Below are 18,613 nucleotides of genomic sequence, written 5' to 3'. Positions count from 1 at the left end.
GTTTGTGATTGGTATATATAGGGATCCTATTTTTATTTCACTTAGCAGTGTTCCTTCCACAATAGTTGTGCACATGTCTGTAAGCATATGGAGTCGGACTCATGTGGTAAGACCGGCTACTTCATAGATCCCACCTCATGTATCTACACTCCTGCACAATATGTGCATAACTGTTATGCATGAATCATTTCTCTTTGCCACTAGATGAAGGCCTAAAGGAAGAATAATTCACACTATGATTAGTATGAAACAACATAATTTTACTCCTAATTTTTTTATTTTTTAGTTTTAGCCCTCCTAATTTTTATTTTTTTCTTTCAATTTTGCTCCTTCAAATTGTCCAAGTCTGAGTTCGCCACTAGTTTAAACGAAATAGGGGAATAAAAAATGAGAGAGAAGAGAATGTTACCTTGATCGAACATCCTCGAGAGTGACAGAGAAAAGCTGCTTTGTTGGAGACAGGCATGCATGATTCTTGAGAGAGATAGAGCGGCTGGAATAAGGTGAAAGAGGTGGAAGAGTACTAAAAGGTGGGAAAGCAACGCTCGAGTTACGAACCATTAGGTTAACGTCGTTTTTTTTATTAAAACGACATTAATATACACGTCATTTTTTGCTATGTAAACGACATGAATATAACAGTTGTCTTTTATTCACTTCGTTTATTATTAAAACGACTTCATATATTCCGTTCACAATCCTTAATGGCAAAAATAAGTTAGCCAAACTTTGAGTAGTACTATAGACTGTTGTCTCCAACAGTACTAGAAGGTCACTCATGTCAAAGTGAATTGCCAATGAGGCTGCCCATTGTCTTGAGAATGAAGTCATTTTTATTTAGCGAGAAACGGTTTCTATTAAGGGAATTCCTTATTGTATTGTTGATATTATCTCTATAAAATGTTGTGCTTAATTTGTCTTTATTAATAAAGTCTGCTCTATTACTTTTTTTTTTTTTTTTTTTTTTTGAAAAAAAAATGTTTAGAAAATGTATAAAGATTATGTCGCATCTGTCTTTTTGAATTTCTTTCCTACATTTAAATAAGAGAATAAATCTCAAGGAAGTTGCAAAAAGTGACGTCAACATCATATTAACATCTATTTGGATATTTTTAACCATACTTTAGGGTTATGTTAGGGATAATTTAATGATATTTTTAACGCTTTATTATAAAATATAGACTAAAAAAAATCTTCCAAAGTTCAGCTCCGTAGTTAAGAACTCAATGAAGATATTGATCCATTAGGAATGAACTTTGAATTAAAATTTTCTATAATTATTTATATTTATTTGACTAACTAAAAATTTGATTATCTAACTACTTATTAGGTCAAATGGATCTCATAAATATTCTCTTATAACTATTCAAATTTTTTTAAATTTAAACAAATAATTATAAAAGATTCTGATAATGAATAATAAGCTGAGGAAAGCATTAATCCTCTTTTTAAATTTGTAGTTGAAGTGGGATTTTCTTAAACCTAATCAAATACAAGCATTAATGAAAAGTAATTGAATTCCAACTAGATTCCTGACTTCACGCAATGGACGCAGAAGATTTGATGGCCTCTTTACACGTGGCCTTCATCCAGACGCTCGAGTAAACCGTGAAAATCATTCTCCGTCGCCTCTTATTCGTTCACACCATCTTCAACCTCTGTACATCCCTGCGCATAACGAACAAGCCGTAGCCGCTACGCTGCTGCCTCACAAACTCCTTCAATGTCCCAAGCATCCTCAAGTATTCTCTCTCTCTCTCTCTCTCTCTCTCTGTGTTTGATAGTGATTGGCTGGGATTTCTCGTGTGATTGAGCAGAAATGAAGGTTGTCGCTGCGTACTTGTTGGCCGTGTTCGGAGGCAACACCAGCCCTTCCTCAGTAGATTTGAAGGAGATCATAGGATCAGGTACCCTCTTTTTAGGTTTACTAGGGATTTTTCGATTAATAGAGGACTGTTATTGTTTTGCTTACAAACAATTTGCTTCTTATAGTTGCTTAGGCGTACTTCTGATAGAAATGGCATGTTAGGTTGGAGTTTATCTAGTCCAAAATCTGAGTTCGAGATAATTTTATATGTATTTGTTCGCTATTACATTGATTGTGCTTGTAAGCTATTTTTAGAGTATGCTATCTGTTTCATCCTGTATGTTGAAAAAAAAAAAAAAAAAAACTACTAGCGGAATAAGGGTTACATGAATAAAAGCTTGCGTAGAACGTGGCTACTGTATAGAGTTCTATAATGGTTTCAGATTGATACTTTTTAGAAATACTATTTGAGTGATAATAATTTTGAATTCATGAGAAAAGAAATGGATTTTATGGTTGCAGTTGGAACTGAAGCTGATGGGCACCCGGAGATTTGCCTCATGTAACTCTGGGCCACGCTATGTGCAAGTTCTGGTGAGTGATGGGGTGGTGAGCTTTGGGGGGGTTTTTGCTAAGTTTATATTTCGACACTAAATTATAACAGTTCTGTTAGTAGTTTATGTAACAAAAAATCATTGTTGTGTGGCAGTGGTGACTGGTTACATTTAAAGTAATCCACAGCTGCAAATGTGTTCCTTTACCTGTATTAGTAGTGATAATTTCCAGTAGAATTATATGCTTGGTTTTTAATGGAGGTGGCAAACAATGTGGGCCAGTTTAATTTGATCATAAAGAAAAATTTTCTCCAAATCCATCATTCATTATTACTTGCATGATATATTCTTGTGTTATTATCTAACGGCTTATATTTTTGTTGCTGTAAAAGTCCTCTCAAATGAGTTTACTTGGGTTCTTCAGCCCTGTAGGATCCTCTTGCATTTTCACCCCCATAATATCTAGCATCATCATACTTTCAGTGGACTGTGTGAACTGTTTTGGGATCAAAATGTATTGTTTAAAAGTAACATTATTTCTTTTACTTTTCTACATAGACAACTACTGTTGATTTAGTTCTATAAATTTGAGGCTTTTTCTGTTTTTTGTCACAATATTTATTCTGTATAGTAATTGATGTCTGGCTTGCGCTATATAGTTTCAGTTTCTTTGTTGTAATCAATATTCATAGGAAGACACAATCAGTGACTAAATTGCAATGGTTCTCTGAATAATTTGTCACTATCTTCTTTTTGGTTCTTACTAAATGTAATTGTTAATAGCAGGACAAAATCATATTGCCTCAGATTTTGATGCCGATGAATGAGGTATGGTCTATCTATATCATTCGTGTTGGGCACAAATCATTTTTTGGAGACTCTTGTAGTTGCCCAAGTCTAACACTATCATTTTTGTGGAGACTCTTGTATTTGCCGCAGTTCGTTTTTCTCTTTCTACTTAGGTGTTTCCTTTGTATACTCCCAGTGTACTATGGGGCGCCTTACGCTTTCAATGAGATTGGTTTATTACTTGTCAAAAAGAAAATTGTGTAGTCTGCAGTTGCTTCATTTGTTATCATATATCCTTTTTCTTTTTTTTGTGCTTTTTTACTAGGTTATCTTTGGAAATGGAGAGCGTGCGTGCAATTCTCTGGAAATGGAATGCATGGAAGCTCCAATTTTCTTGGAAAATGAATGTGCTCTATTACGGGATGCTTTTGGGTGGGTTGAGTCTCTTCTTCTCATTGTTCATCTTAAATGTCATTATTTCAGTTGGTTGTCAAACTTTTTACCTACGAAAAAAATTCAGGTTGTTTTCTTGGCTGTTCTTGTTAATGATTTTCTGGAACTAGAAATAAGGAATGTTAGCTTTGTTATTCTGAAACTGTGGAACCATAAATTATAGAAAGTGGTGGTTACAAGTACTTGATATACAGAAACAAAAATAAGGTTTTGTATTGATTTGTAAGAAACACAGTATTTTGGACTTTTATTTTTATTTTTTAGAGCATATACAAGTACTTGAGAGACTGAAACAAAAATACCAAGAGACACAAACAAGAAACAAACACAACAAGAGCACAGGAAAGGAAGCAACACAGGAAAAAAAAGAGAGGGAGGTAGGGAGGGAGGGGGCTCAGATAGAAGCTGATCATAGGTATTTCATATGACTGAGAGAAACAATAACTAGGGGAATGAGGACATGGGAATGCTTCCAACCACGTCGGTGGAGGTGGCCCATCTAGGCAAGTTGTGCGTAAACTAATTGGTGTTGCGATGAACTTAGAAAATTAAGTGCATCCTTGATTATGGGTTCAATTTGTCTGTCACACTAATTATTTCCGTTATGTGGAGGGCAGAAATTACATTAAAAGTCACCTTCCATAATGAAATGCAAAACGAAGCCAATCTATCAAGGGTATTCAATCTACCCTTAACTGCAAATCATAGGACTATGACATGGTGAGGAATCATACCAGAGAACAAATGGCTGCTTTTCCTTGTTGTGGAGAATATGCCACTTAGACTTCCCATCCAGAGAGTTCTCTCATCAATCTTAATGAAATTATCCCATACAATAGAGGACAAAGAAAGAACAATAGAGGAGCTCATTTCCTTTTTTATTCATTCTTTGTACTCCTGGACGGCTGCGTATCTCGCACCTCTAGGGATTAGTTATAACGATTTCCTTGTTTTGCTTTCTTCTTCTTCTTAGTTGTCTCTCTTGTATACTCCCTGTATACTTGATTGCGCTTTGCGCTTTTTAATAAAATTCTCTTACTTATCAAAAAAAAAAATTATCCCATACAAGACATGCATCTTAATTTTATGATTTTTTGCCTCTTTGTTACTGTGTCTTTGTTGATCCACTTACAAGAGTAATATAGTTTTCTCCATGATGTATTGCTTCTACCATCTAGGGCGAATTGGAATATGGATCCCTACCCTAAACATTCAGGTTGAAATGCCTTGTACTTCATGTAGTTAATAGACAGGCTTGTGCATGTTCTCTCTTTTTCTTTTATGATTGTTTATGAGGAGAGTGACGTTATAGTCTATGTCTAAGTGTTCTTATTTGAATTTTTTAGATTTGTGTTATTCTTTCTCTTTGAATTGGGGGTATCATGTATACATCTTGTGTAGTTTGGGTTGCGTCCCTCGGTGTTTTTTTATATTTATTTTTTTGAAATATACTTTACTGGAAAAAAAAATTAGACATGCTTATGTATGTTCTCTCTTTTTCTTTTATCATTCCATGCATTCAAAGTGAGAATCCTCTATTTTTTGGGTCGAGTTCCTTTGCACTTTGAAGCACGTATGATGCAATTTGGGACAATATAATTTTAGGACTATCTAGATATATTTTTGGTGAAATGATAGAAGACTCTGGGTGAAACCTATGACCTCCAATTGTGAAGATGGAGAAATACCACTAAACTGCAAGAGCAAATGACTTGAGATTTATTCACTTTTACTTGCACTAATTGAAAGTCATGTATCAATTATAAGAGGTCCACGAACAATCATTAGGAAGCCTCAGAGATCAGAAGTTGCTGTCTTTAACAAGGTAGGATCCGACCCAATTAGACCCACTAGATTGGTCGAAGTCCAAAAAAATATTCAAGATGTGCCAAACCATGGTTGCTCAATTCCAATCCTCATGTTTTTTTAAACTCAAGGAACCCTATTTCTTAGGGAGACAAACACTATCCCAAGCAGCATTTTTTTATTTTGTAATGACTGGAAATCCCTCCTAGGCAGGGCCACTTTGTGTACCCAACCCTGTCAGGTAAACCCCAGAGTGCAAAGCATCCCTTCCACAAAAATCGGGTAAGACTCATGCTTCGCCAGCGGGCGTGGCCCAAAGAATTGTTTGCACCCAAAAAGATTCGAACCTTAGACCTGATGCGAATGCCACTAATACCATGGTCCCGTTGGCGGAGGCTGATCCTTTGGGTAAAGACCATTGTGTTGATGGTTCCTGTGCTCGAAGATGCAGAGGTTGCAGGGTGGTGTGTTCGATGGGGTCCAGGGATTGCGAAGATACGTTCTTCAGGAAGATTCTCTAGCAGTCTGGTGTTTCACTGGATTGGGTAAGTGAGATTTTTTCAAACTTGAGCAGGAGCAGGACCTCCTCTGTGGCTGAGACGGTTATTGGAGTGTATGGGTTTGGGCCGAGTCTATAAGTATTTTGTGCTTAGAGGGCTCCGTCTTTGGGCTGGTTCCAGGAGATTGGGCTTTAAGCCCAACATTAAGAAGGCTAAAAAGATGAGATATGGTCCGGGTTGTGGATCTAACGGTTACCCAGCAGGCTTGGAATTTGATACTTCGGGTTTTAGTTCTCTAGCACCGAAAGCTTTGGACAGTTCGACTAAGTCTTTTCCGGCGATCAAGTCTGGCTCGCTGTCGGTGGAGGCTTATCTTCCGCTAGTTTGTCAGAAGGTAGTCGTGCCCATTGGGGGAGCTTTGGACTGCTCGACTGGTACTTTTCCGGCGTTCCAAGTCATACTCGTTGTCAGTGGGGTTTCTTCTCTCGCCTCTCCAGTGGATATTCTGATGTCTTTTGATCAACCTACTTTGGTTTGACAAGTTGAGCTTCGACAGGAGGTGGCAACGACGGATGGCATGGGTGGCGGGTTGTTTGTACTTGCTGATGTGTTTTCCTTTCCTCCTAAAGGTGCTGATCCTGGCTTGTGCACGACGTTGGTTGTTGGTCCAGGCTTGTGCATGGTCGATGGTCTTGACTCTTTTACTCTCCTCCAGCAATGTGAATGTTACCTTTGGGGGTCCGGTTTTGGATTCAAAGGGGTTTGTGTTCTCTTCTTTGGGGACGGCTGCGTTGGGAGAGAGGATTCGCCTTTCTCTTCCGGTGATGTCGGAGAGTGGGGCTCCCATCTACCTGTCCAAGTCCAAATTGTTCCTGAGACATCACCGAAATTCGAACACTAATACTTCTCTGATGGATGTTTTTATGTTAGATGAGGCAGTGACAGCTTTCAGTGCTCCGACAACGCTGTGTTTGGGTGCTTCTTCTCAGGTTTTGGGGGGGATCGTGGTCCAGTCCTTGTGGAAGCCAGGTGGGGGAGTGGGTAAGCCTCCTCCGTCTAGCTTTCTTCGGTGTGGATTCCTTCTCTTGAGTGTTCCGTGCCCCTTGAGTGGTGGTGCTTCTTCGACTGTTGATAAGGGTGTAATCTTCAAATCGGATGGCTTGATCCAATCTCAGGAGTGGCCGGTTGGTTTTGGCCTGTCTGGGGAGATTGTTGTGTGGGATCAAGGGGATGAAGGTTGGGTTGGGGAGGAAGGAGACTCTTCTTAACCCCTTGGGCATTTGTCTTCACGACATGCCTTTAGATTGGGATTCGGATGGTGTTGAGGATGTTGACACGTCCTTCGCGTTGTTGGATGCCATTGAAGATGATTTTCTTCGGGGTAATAAGGGTGAGCGGCTTAAGACTATAGGGAGGAGAGAGTTGCAGAATCTGAGGAGCTCCATCAACTACGGCGATGCAAGCGGGTCCTCTAAGAGTAGGAGAGGAAAAGCTCAGACTCTGTACCGTTGAGTGCTCCTAGTGGGTATCGATTTCTGGGGTAGGTCTTTGTGGGTATGTTTGGGCTTTTCTTTTGTTGCTCTAAGTGCTCTTAGTGGGTTTTGTGCTTTAGGACTTAGGTCCCTGTGGGTGTTTCGTAGGATTTTTCTTTTTGGGCTGTTTCTTTTTCTCTTTCTAGCTAGGTGCTTTCTCTTGTATACTGTCGGTGTACTTAGAGTGCCAAGGCCCTTACAACTCCTTATATGAATCATCACCCTTCCACAAAGAAGTATCTCAAGACTAGCTCAATTTTCTTAATGATCCCCTAAGGGATCAGAATGAAGAGGGAAGACCAATAGACCTATATAGTTCTAATTAGCTAAGCTCTCCTAGTATGGGAGAGAAACTGATAGGTCCAACTCTTAATTCTAGAAATAATCCTATCAACCAGAGTGTTGCTAATAATCGTACCTCATGGGGAGGAGAGCCTTCGCTAAAGCCCACAACATCCTAGAGGATTGATTTGGTATGTGAAAAACATATAAGCCAAGGGAAATAAACTTTGATTTTTTATATACAAAACTGTACAATAGAATGACTAATTTATTTTAAACATTGGTAATCTTTCATTTTCCGATATTGTCACAAAAGTTTGTACAACTACCTTATTTTCTAACTACTCAATTGACTTTTTTTGGTTTGGTTTTGATAATAAGTTCCCTCACTTTCTCTCTCCACTTTCCCGTTTATTTTTCTCTTAATTTGATGATTAAAGAGATTACATTTTCTAATTTTTAATAAACAATGCAATTTTTACTTGTGCATATTAAGGAACGAGCAACTATTGGCTAATGTATTTTATGTTTTATAATATATTTTAGAAAAACTTCACTTTTAATTTCATTTTTATTGAATAAAATATTGGTGGGATGACAATCTTAAATTATTTATTCAAGGCTCCAAAACTAGCCACTTCCCAGAGACAAACTCGCAAGAGGGTAACATTTCTATGATACCCAATAGCTCTGCCTGGCAGCAGTAACAAAGCCATAAAAAGCGTAGTCCTAAGCGTATTACCACGACCACAAGACCAGAACAAATAGAACTTATATGCAAGTCTTTATTATCATTATTAATGGTAATACCAAGACACTCATTTTTTGATCCTGTGGCTCCCGGAACAATAACAAAAAAACTAATGTAGATGATTCGATGAGTCTGCAATAAATAAAATGTTTTTATTTATAGCAGGCTCATGGGATGATCTACTACATTAGTTTCTTTGTTCTTATTACGGGACTGACGAGATAAAAAAATAAAATAAAAATGAGGGTGTTGGTATCACTTTACCACTAATAATGATAGGAAGGACTTGCAGATAGGTGCTATTTGTTCTGGTCTTGTGGTCGTGGTTGCTGTAATAAGCTTAGTACTACGCTTTTTATGGTTTTGTTATTGTTGGCATGCAGAGCCATTGGGTATCATAGAAATGTTACCCTCTTGCGAGTTTGTCTTTGGGGAAGTGGCTGTTTTGGAGCCTGCAATAAATAATTTAAGACTGTCATCCCACTAATATTTTATTCGATAAAAATGAAAATTAAAAGAGAAGTTTTCCTAAAATATATTATAAAACATAAAATACATTAGCCAATAGTCGTTCATTCCTTAATATGCACAAGTAAAAATTGCATTGTTTATTAAAAATTAGAAAATGTAATCTCTTTAATCATCAAATTAAAAGAAAAATAATGATAGCAGGCCGTGAGAGATAACACATCACACCTGACTAACCTTCATTTCATAGATTGTACATGAGGTTAGATCTAAAGAGAAAACTCTTATTCAAAGCAAAAACACCAACCAGCAACCAGAGAGGAGATGAATCGCACAGATGTAGATGAACGAATGCATAGCAGATATGCCAAAATTGCTGATCTGGTCGGAGAACACCTACAAACGAAAGAAAAAACTAGAATGGAAGGGGGAGGGTAGGAGCGAAGAGTAGCAAAGGAAATGGGGAGGAGGAGGAAGCAGATCTCAAAACTATTTTTTGAGAGGTGAAGTCTAGGGCCAGCAAGCAATACTAAAAATTAAAAAAGCAACTTCAACAAAAGGTCAATCCGGTCCATATAAATTATGTTTTATTATATGCTCTTTATTTTCTTATGTATATCACACTTATTTCACCAAAAAATTAAAAAAAAATTGTAGAACACACTTATTACACTAAGGTAAAACCTAATTAAGGGTCGTGGAGTTTGACGCAGCACACACACAAACAAACAAGGTGCTTGTTTGGGTAAGTTCCTTAGCTTAATCATCTTTCATTTGCTTCTTTTGGTAAAATTGATAATTAAGACCGCGAGTGAGTGTTTGTCGTTTTCAAATTGATATCCTCTACACCACGCCAGCTTCATGTATTTTGAGCAGTCGCTTTGTTCCCAAGTTGTCTATAAATACATACATCTTGGCCGAAGAGAAGTTTAAGGTTGTAGTTACCGATATATAGTTTCACCACCACAATGTACGTAAAATATATTGATCACCTATATATATATAGACTGTTTTTTGGGCATATCTCTTCATTGTGATTCACACCAAACACTAATTAGATGAATCAACCAGGTTTTGGATGAAATAATATGTTTATGATCTCCTAGTTTTTATAATAAGAGTTCATGAACTAGAGACTACATTACAAATCGCATGCATAGCATATGCTTCTCATGCATATACTTAGCATATGTTTCTCATGCATGCATGCATGAGATTTGTAATGTAGTCTCTGGTTCATGTACTCGAGAATATATTGATCACCTATATATATAGACTCTGTTTCTTGGGCATATCTCTTCATTGCGATTCACACTAAACACTAATTAGATGAATCAATCAGGTATTTTGGATGGAATAATATGTTTATGATCTCCTGACCAGTTTTCATAATATGAGTACATGAACCATATACTACATTACAAATCTCATGCTTGCATAGAGCATGTAGTCTCTAGTTCATGTACTCGTATTATGAAAACTGGTCAGGAGATCATAAGCATATTATTTCATCTAAAACCTGATTGATTCATCTAATTAGTGTTTGGTGTGAATCGCAATGAAGAGATATGCCCAAAAAATAGAGTCTATATATATAAGTGATCAATATATTTTACGTACCTTGAGAGTAGAAAAGGCTAATAATATAACGACAGCCTTCTGCCATGGCGAAATGTAGTTCATGCACAATTTGAAACCATGTGTTAATTACATCATTGTTTTCTCAAACAAAGGAAAGACTAGAAGAGAAGAATTTATAGAAAGAGGATTTTGTCGTTGACAACCTCGTCTCCTCCATCTTTGGTGTCCCATCCAGTGGTGAAAGAGGTTGATCATGGAATTGGTCTGGTTGTCCGACCATGAAATCGGTCTGTTGTTGGGGACAGTGTGGGTGGCAAACTCTACAAAAAATGGGATTCATACGCCATGTCCGTGGTGAAACTATATATCGGCAACAACCACCTTAAACTTCTCTAACGACAAACACTCACTCGCGGCCTTAATTATAAATTTTACCAAAAGAAGCAAAGGAAAGACAATTAAGCTAAGGAACTTACCCAAACAAGCACATTGTTTGTATGTGTGTGTGTTGCGTCAACACTCCATGACCGTTAATTAAGTTTTACCTTAGTGTAATAAGTGTGCTCTACAATTTTATTTTATTTTTGGTGAAATAAGTGTGATATACATAGGAAAATAAAGAGCATATAATAAAACATAATTTATATGGACCGGATTGACCTTTTGTTGAAGTTGTTTTTTTATTTTTTAGTATTGCTTGCAAGCCCTAGACTTCACTTCTTAGAAAACAGTTCTGAGAGAAGGAGAGAGTAGCTTTTCTACTCGCTCTTATTCTCCTCCTATTTTTGGTTTTTTCTTTTGTTTGTTGGTGTTCTCCGACCAGATTAGCAATAGGCAATTTTGGCATATCCGCTATGCATCTGTATATCTACCTCTGTGTTGTGTCGTTCATCTCCTTTCTGACCGCTATTGATGTTTGTTGGTAGTATTTTTACTTTGAATAATAATTTTCTTCTCTTTAGATTTACCCTCATTGACGATTTATGAGATGAAAGTTAGTTAGGTGTAAAGAGTTTTCTCTCACGGCCAATTTAAATAAATTTTTCTCGAATATTTGACTACCCTTATCTTAGGACTAGTCCGCTCGGAGTAGATCTGCTCTTTAACTATTTTTGTACATAGGTTAGCGGAAGATGAAAGTCATAGATAACACTTTATTGTAAAAATTTTGTTTGTATTTATGATTTTGTAACCTCATAGCTTGTGACTATGATTTCGCAGAGCTTTATGCTCTGTGATATAAGAGCTTTATGCTCATGATTTTTTATCAATAAAATACTCAGATTTTTCGTTCAATTTTTTTTTTTTAGTATTGCTTTCGATTTATTTTTATTTTTTGGAGAAAAGTATACATAACCTCCCTCATCAAACTACCATTTCATTGTCATTGTCCTCTTAAAATATCAATTGTTTCAATATCTCCCTAAACTAAAATATTAGGCAATTGATATTTTTTATTAGGCGGCTCCAATTTTATGAGGCCTCTAATTAATACATCAGACAATTTAAAATAATCACATCCACTATTCCACATCTTCAAGTGTGGTCAGTACAGATATCACATGTTTACACAAAATTCCTCTTGATTCAAACCAAAAATAATTGCAATTAACTTCACATGAAAGTTCATTATAATAAACAGTAAAACATACTTTTTTCATGTAGGCATCATTAATTTATACCCGTTCCATCACTTGATAGGTACTAATTCAACCTACACTTTTTAAAAGAGAGCAACTACAATACAGAACACTTGTAATCTTCTTCTGAACTTCTTTTAATTTTGCATGGGTGTAAATTTTTTGAAATTGCTTCTCAAGGGGAAGCCTGCTTACACATGAAATTGTGGGATTAAAAGAATCGAAATCATCAATATTCTCATTCTCAACCTTCTTACGCAAAGTATTATCGTATTTATCTACAAATTCTTTCAAAATGAGGTGGACGAGTGCACAAACCATAAAAAAATGCATTCATACTCACTCTGTTTTGTGGTAGTCATTGATAATAGCTTAAAAGTGCTTATTTTTCCTATTAAAATAAGTATTATCATACTTTATTATAATTTAATTCTTGCATTTTATATTTAATTGTGGAATATTGTTCAAATATTAATATTAAGATTAAATGATATATTAATGCAAGAAATTGTGTTATGTAAGAATTACAAAAGAAATCAAAGAGTAAAAGCCTAGATGTGGGTCAAAAGAAGAAGTCTATCCTATGCTCAAGATAGAGTCCAATGTGTAAAACAAGAAGAGGTGAAACCAAACTGCTGGACCCACGAATTGGATAAACATTCTAATACTATTACATGACAAACCAAAAAGAAAAATGTGTCTTTGGCTCTTATAAAAAGAAGTGGAGTTTTATTTCAAGTGTAAGAGAGAGACATGGAACAAAGAGAAGACTGAGATTCTTAGATCAGTCATATCGACCCAAAATACACCATTCAAATATACCGGTACCCAGAAAGTCAGTTCACTGTATAAACCATGCAGCCACGCATTATCCTCCAAATTATAACACTCAAGTAGACTCTACCAACTTGCATCAAACTCGTCACATGTTTGAGAATCATACACACAATTTCGTATGGCACTCTTAATAGCATTGTACTATGAATGTGATCCAAATTTTTCTGAAAGTTTTTTCAGTTTGTGCCATAAACAAAATCTATGTCGGGCATTCGGGAAAATCTTATTAATTGCACTTTTCATAACCCTATCTTGATCTGTAATAATTGCCCGTAGCACTCAGCCCTTCATGCATTTCAACTATGCTTCAAACAACCAAACAAATGTTGTTGTAACCTCACTTGAAATTAATGTCACCCCTAAAAGAATTGATTGATCATGATGATTTACTCCCACAAAAGGGGCAAATGACATTTCGTATTTGTTGGTCAAGTATGTTGTGTTAAATGTAACCATGTTCCCAAAATTTTCATACGATGCCCTACATTGTGCATCAACCCAAAACACAATTTTCAACTTGCATTTATGATCCACGTCCATATTAAAATAGAAATCATCATTCACTTTCTACATTCTATTGAAGTAGTCACGAAGTGCTGCAGCACCTCCTGTGCCAATGCGAGGATGTCTTGACCTCGCAATATAATTACGGCAATCTTTTTATCCAAATGCAAGATGCTCATACCCCCCGTTTTAATGACTAGTGAGTTATATATCTTATTCATACGTATTCCAACTCTATCATCTATCTCAAGCTTTCTTTTTGTATAAGGATCCAAATTCTTGTGGCATCTAAAACATCTCACTTTGTTTGAGCTTAAATCATGATTATATGACCAATAATTATATTAGTCACATATTATTTTGTACCCACTAACTTTGCATTCAAAGTAGCCTTACACTCTGTTCTGATTGTTTTACTAGGTTTGCAAAAGCTATTACTTAAGCCGGATGGTTTGCTACCTTGACGAGCACATCCTAGAGTGATGTAATGTGCATCTCTATTTTCATCATTTTTTATTCTTCTTCTTCTTCTGCACCACTTCAAAACCCTCTTACTTTGCGTAAGTTCTATAATATTCATGAAGTTTCTCTATGGACCTAAATATAATCACATCCTTAGGTTCCTTAACATTTTTAACTTCATCTATGAGCTTGGAACGACAATTGTTAACACTATCTTTCACCTGTTCATCAATTACAGTTTCATTTCTATCTATATCAAGACGAATAAAACGTAGTGTAGAGAACCCAACTATGAATAATAACATTTACTTTAAAGATATGTTACAAAAATTAAAAGTAAGAATGAAATGCTCAACATACCATTTTGAGGGTCCATTTCGATAGGCACAACATTATCAAGATGTTCATGTGTTAACGAACAATCATCTTCGCATTATGAAATCAAGGCCGGTTGTCACAAGTCCATATAAAAGTTATTAAAAATAAAAAAAATTTAGTTAGTCAATTACATTCAACTTGAGAAGCTGACTTCATTGAAATAATCACCACAAAGAAGTCACCCTCCAACAACTACACCTAACTCCTGTCCTCAGTCAAAGTTGGGCTGAAGGATATTCAGTGTAAGTAAGAAATTCACTAAAAGATGCAAAAAGCCACGGTTGTGTTTCTGCATCTATACGTGAAGCTGTTGGTTCTTACGGTCCATATCCATTTCAGAACACGGGCACTCACGGACAACCTAAGAATCCTAGCTAAAAATCAAATATACTGCACTTAGAGGGCAAGCAACAGCTCTCTCAAAAAAGAATTTTTTTTTTTTTAAAAAAAACAAGCTTCTCAAGACGATGATATTTTAAGAATGGCACCAAAAAATAGAAGCCTATAAGCACTCTAAAAAATTTGAGGAGAAATCACAACAAAATAAGTCAATAATATATTTTAAAAGGAAGTGATTGGTGCACAACACAAGACACTTTGGGTGGAACCCATATGGTGATTCTCACTCAAATGGGTCTCACTCCATTTGTCTTGTATTGTGTATATAAATAGTTAGACAACAAATCTCAATGAAATAGCAAAAATTAAGTTTTTTAAGAAAAAAATAATAATCATATAACTCAATAGTAATACATCATATCGCCAAAAATTACAGTCCTACAACTCTGTTTGGTTTCCGAGAAAATCTAGAAAACAAAAAAGAAAATTTTGAATCGTAGAGAAAGAGACCGTAGAGAGAGGAGGGATCGGCGGTGGGCGACAGCAACAGGTGGTGGTGGGCGGCTGTGAAGGGTGACGGTGGCCAATTGTGAAGGGTGGTGGTGAGCAGCAGCTTTGGATGGGAGATTTTTTGAAATTTGGAGAAAAAAAAAAAATTGAAATGAGGGGGAAAGAGAAGCTGCCTCGTCTAAATCTAGTGTTTTTTTTTTTTTTTTTTTTAATATTAAAAAAAGATTATACCTGGTGCCACGTGGACGAGGGTCGAAAGAAAACTAGACCCTCGTCTCACGTATAGACGAGCTTGAGGCGCTTTGCTTTTTGGGTTTTTTTTTTTTTTTTTTCCTTGGGGGGTGGGGGGGAGGGGGGTTTAAATTGGCTACCATGACTTGGTCGAGAAATGATGGGGATCTGAAAAGTGTGAATTTCATTTTATTCGGTACAAATTTGTTATTAAAGTGATTTTATATGGGAATACTATAATTGTTACAGAAGCTCCGGTGGATCTTTCTTGTTCTTGATCCTGATGAAATAAAGAATAGAAGATTTAATAGGAATGCTACCAAACACAAGGTGGATAGCAACTCTTTCAGTTAAAACATGTGGACGTAAATTGGCACCTCTAGAGAGTTTCGTAGCATTCCAGCTAAGAAAAGAAGAGAGATCTAGTCTAATAGCTGAAATAAAGGGAGCAAAATGCCAAGAAAAAAAAAAAGATGAGGCTGATTCACAGCTAAAATCACTAAAAGAGCATCAACTTCAAGCATAAAATCTCCAATACCTGTAGAAGCTACTAGCCGAGTAGTAAGAAGAGCCGCAAAAGCTTCACCTATTAGGATATCAGAGATAGTTTTTAAGTCATTACAAGAAAGATTTCTCTAGAAAAATTGCTAATAACTGTAGCTGCCACAGCAAAGTTGTCACCGAAGGCTTCATCAAAATTACCTTTAAGGCATCCAGAGATAAGAGGAAGCTAAAGAGAGGGGAGAGTAGCAGACTGTCAGGCCAAGTAATGAGAGCAAGCAGGAAGGTCTCTGATAGAGATATGATACGTTTACAATCTTTGTACAACTCTAACAACTTCTTCTTCTTCTTCTTCTTTTTTTTTTTTCGAAATGACCATTGGATTTGTTTTCCTACATGTGGGTCTTACAGATCTAATGGTTGTTTTTTTATTTTTTTTTAAAAAAAAATTGTTGAAGTTATTCAAAAGTTGTAAATGTATCGTATTTCATAGAGGATATAGTTATCTGTTGTCTGACGTGGCAGAAAAACAAATTAAAATGACGTCCACATCATCCAAGCAGTGCCATTGATGCCATACGATCAAAGTAGTATGTTATTTATGGTCGTTCGATCAACTTTGTGATGCTCGTTTGATCAACTTATAAAATTAAGAGAAAAACAGAAAATCGTGGTTGCACTCATTCATTGGTAAGTATATTCTTACTTCCAACTTTTGTTTAAATGTTTGACGAAATTGTCACTGTGGCACATCAGTATTATTAATAATAAACAAAGCGTAATTATATTTAATAGATTCTTATGTGACTGTTATATAATTAGATGATGTGGTAATTAAAATCAGCCATTGAATCAGCATTAAAAAAAAAAATTAATTATTAAATATGTAAAACCAACATCAAAATTGTTTGAGTTATATAAAAATTGTAAACGTATCATATTTTATCTTTAATTATGGCCATGCTAGCATCTTTACGTCTGTATTTTGACTGAAAAATTGACTGACGTCTTCCACTTAGAAAGAATCAAAATCTGAATCTTAAATTTACAAAATTTAAAATTAAGATTTAAAAAAAAATGGAAAAAAAAAATCAGCAGGTTCTATCATGTATCATGTATCATGTATCATGTATCATATATGTATAAAATACACATGAAAGTGAATTATGATGGTAACGTGTGATTGGAAAACTAAGGAATAGAAAAAGTGGAGAAAAGCAAAAAGCATTGAGATAAACTGACAGAAAAGCCAACAAGGGAAAGTAGATTACACTCTGGACCCAAAATTATTAGTCAGAAAAGAGATTTTTATTTTTGCTTTTAGAAAGTAGGAAGAATTATATATACAAAAAACAACTGTAAAATATATATTTAGAGATATGTTTCATCTAATTGTTTCTATTAAATTTGTTTTTATAACAACCAGCATTTAAACAAAATTAAAAATGATATTGCTGTTTCTTTTTCTTTTTTTATTCGATAACAATGCAATATCTAAAATATTTTTATCTAAGCCACGCAAGAAAAAATAAAATAAAATTAATGCTACACTCTTATTTCTTCACATTCATTTTCACATTCTTTTTAGGTGGCTTTTAAAATTATTATTCCATTAAAATTCAATAAAAATCATTCCAAATTTAACAGTAATTTTAAGTAATTTTAAAAGTCACATAAGAGAGCGTGTGAAAATAAATGTAAAAAAGTGAGAGTGTGTAGAATTATTTTAAAAAAAAAATTGCGGTTCTAAAATTTTATACCTTATCCAGGGTGTTTTAGAAAACATGCTTTTGAAAGTTGTTAATAGAGAATGACAAATTTTTGAAATACATTGTTTTGTTTTCTTTGTTTGGAATTTCATGAACCATGGATTGAAAAAAAAACTAAAGAATATCATATCAATTTTTTTTTTTTTTTTTGGTAATATTATGTTTTCATACACACACATATATGCAAAAACATATTTCTAACTTATTTTTTGTGTTTGTTTTACATTTTTTTGTTTTTGAGTTTAAGAATAGAGATTTATATCTAAAGAACAAAACCAAGTTATGTTACTTGACTTGAGTAATGTTGAATATTACTCTCTCATCTTGCACTTATTATAGATTAATGTGACAATATTTATCAGTCCAGTAGAATAAGGATGAGATGGGAGTGTAGTATTCAGTATTATACGTTTACAACTTTTATATAATTCATGTATAACTTCAACAATTTTTTTTCAAACCAACCATTGGATCTGTTTTCTTAAATGTGAGTCAAACATATTCAATAGTTGATATTTTTTTTTTTTTTTTAAAAAAAGGTTGTACAATAGTTGTACAGAATTTGTAAACGTATCATATCTTAGTATGAGAAATGATCCATACACTCATTTCTCACAATAGCTCCACAACAAGCTGACGTGGCTGGTAATTTTATTATTTTTTTATAAAAAAAAAAAATAATAATAAAATAAAATAAAATATTACTAGCCACGTCAGCTTGTTGTGGAGTTGTTGTAAGAAATGAGTGTATGGATCATTTCTCTTACTTAAATCTTAAAAATATTTTTTAAAACATTTATTAGTCTTCGGGCTTACGTTTCCACATATGTTGTCAATGGTTTTTCTTTATTTTTCGGGAGATAAAATTGGAGTAATTATTTTTGAAAATAAATAAATAACAGAACCAAACGGTCCAACA

At 35.0% G+C, this 18,613-nt stretch overlaps 1 protein-coding gene across 3 annotated transcripts; it reads left to right on the top strand.

Moving 5' to 3' along the window:
• The first annotated feature begins 1,535 nt into the window (after nt 1–1,535).
• On the top strand, nt 1,536–14,179 carry LOC133869197 (uncharacterized). 3 transcript variants are annotated; one of them, XM_062306157.1, is made up of 5 exons: nt 1,536–1,907; nt 2,330–2,401; nt 3,145–3,189; nt 3,476–3,582; nt 13,925–14,179. In XM_062306157.1, the coding sequence occupies exons 2-5, from the start codon at nt 2,345–2,347 to the stop codon at nt 13,944–13,946; spliced, it is 231 nt and encodes a 76-aa protein (XP_062162141.1). In that variant the 5' UTR covers nt 1,536–1,907; nt 2,330–2,344; the 3' UTR covers nt 13,947–14,179. The 3 variants fall into 3 exon arrangements, with proteins under 3 accessions (XP_062162141.1, XP_062162139.1, XP_062162140.1); XM_062306155.1 differs by lacking the exon at nt 13,925–14,179 and having other exon boundaries at nt 1,554–1,742; nt 1,818–1,907; nt 3,476–3,853; XM_062306156.1 differs by lacking the exon at nt 13,925–14,179 and having other exon boundaries at nt 1,560–1,907; nt 3,148–3,189; nt 3,476–3,853.
• Nucleotides 14,180–18,613: the final 4,434 nt, after the last annotated feature.

The sequence above is a fragment of the Alnus glutinosa genome, chromosome 5, assembly GCF_958979055.1.
Source record: "Alnus glutinosa chromosome 5, dhAlnGlut1.1, whole genome shotgun sequence".
NCBI lineage: Eukaryota > Viridiplantae > Streptophyta > Magnoliopsida > Fagales > Betulaceae > Alnus > Alnus glutinosa.
This window is presented reverse-complemented; position numbering and strand designations above follow the sequence as displayed.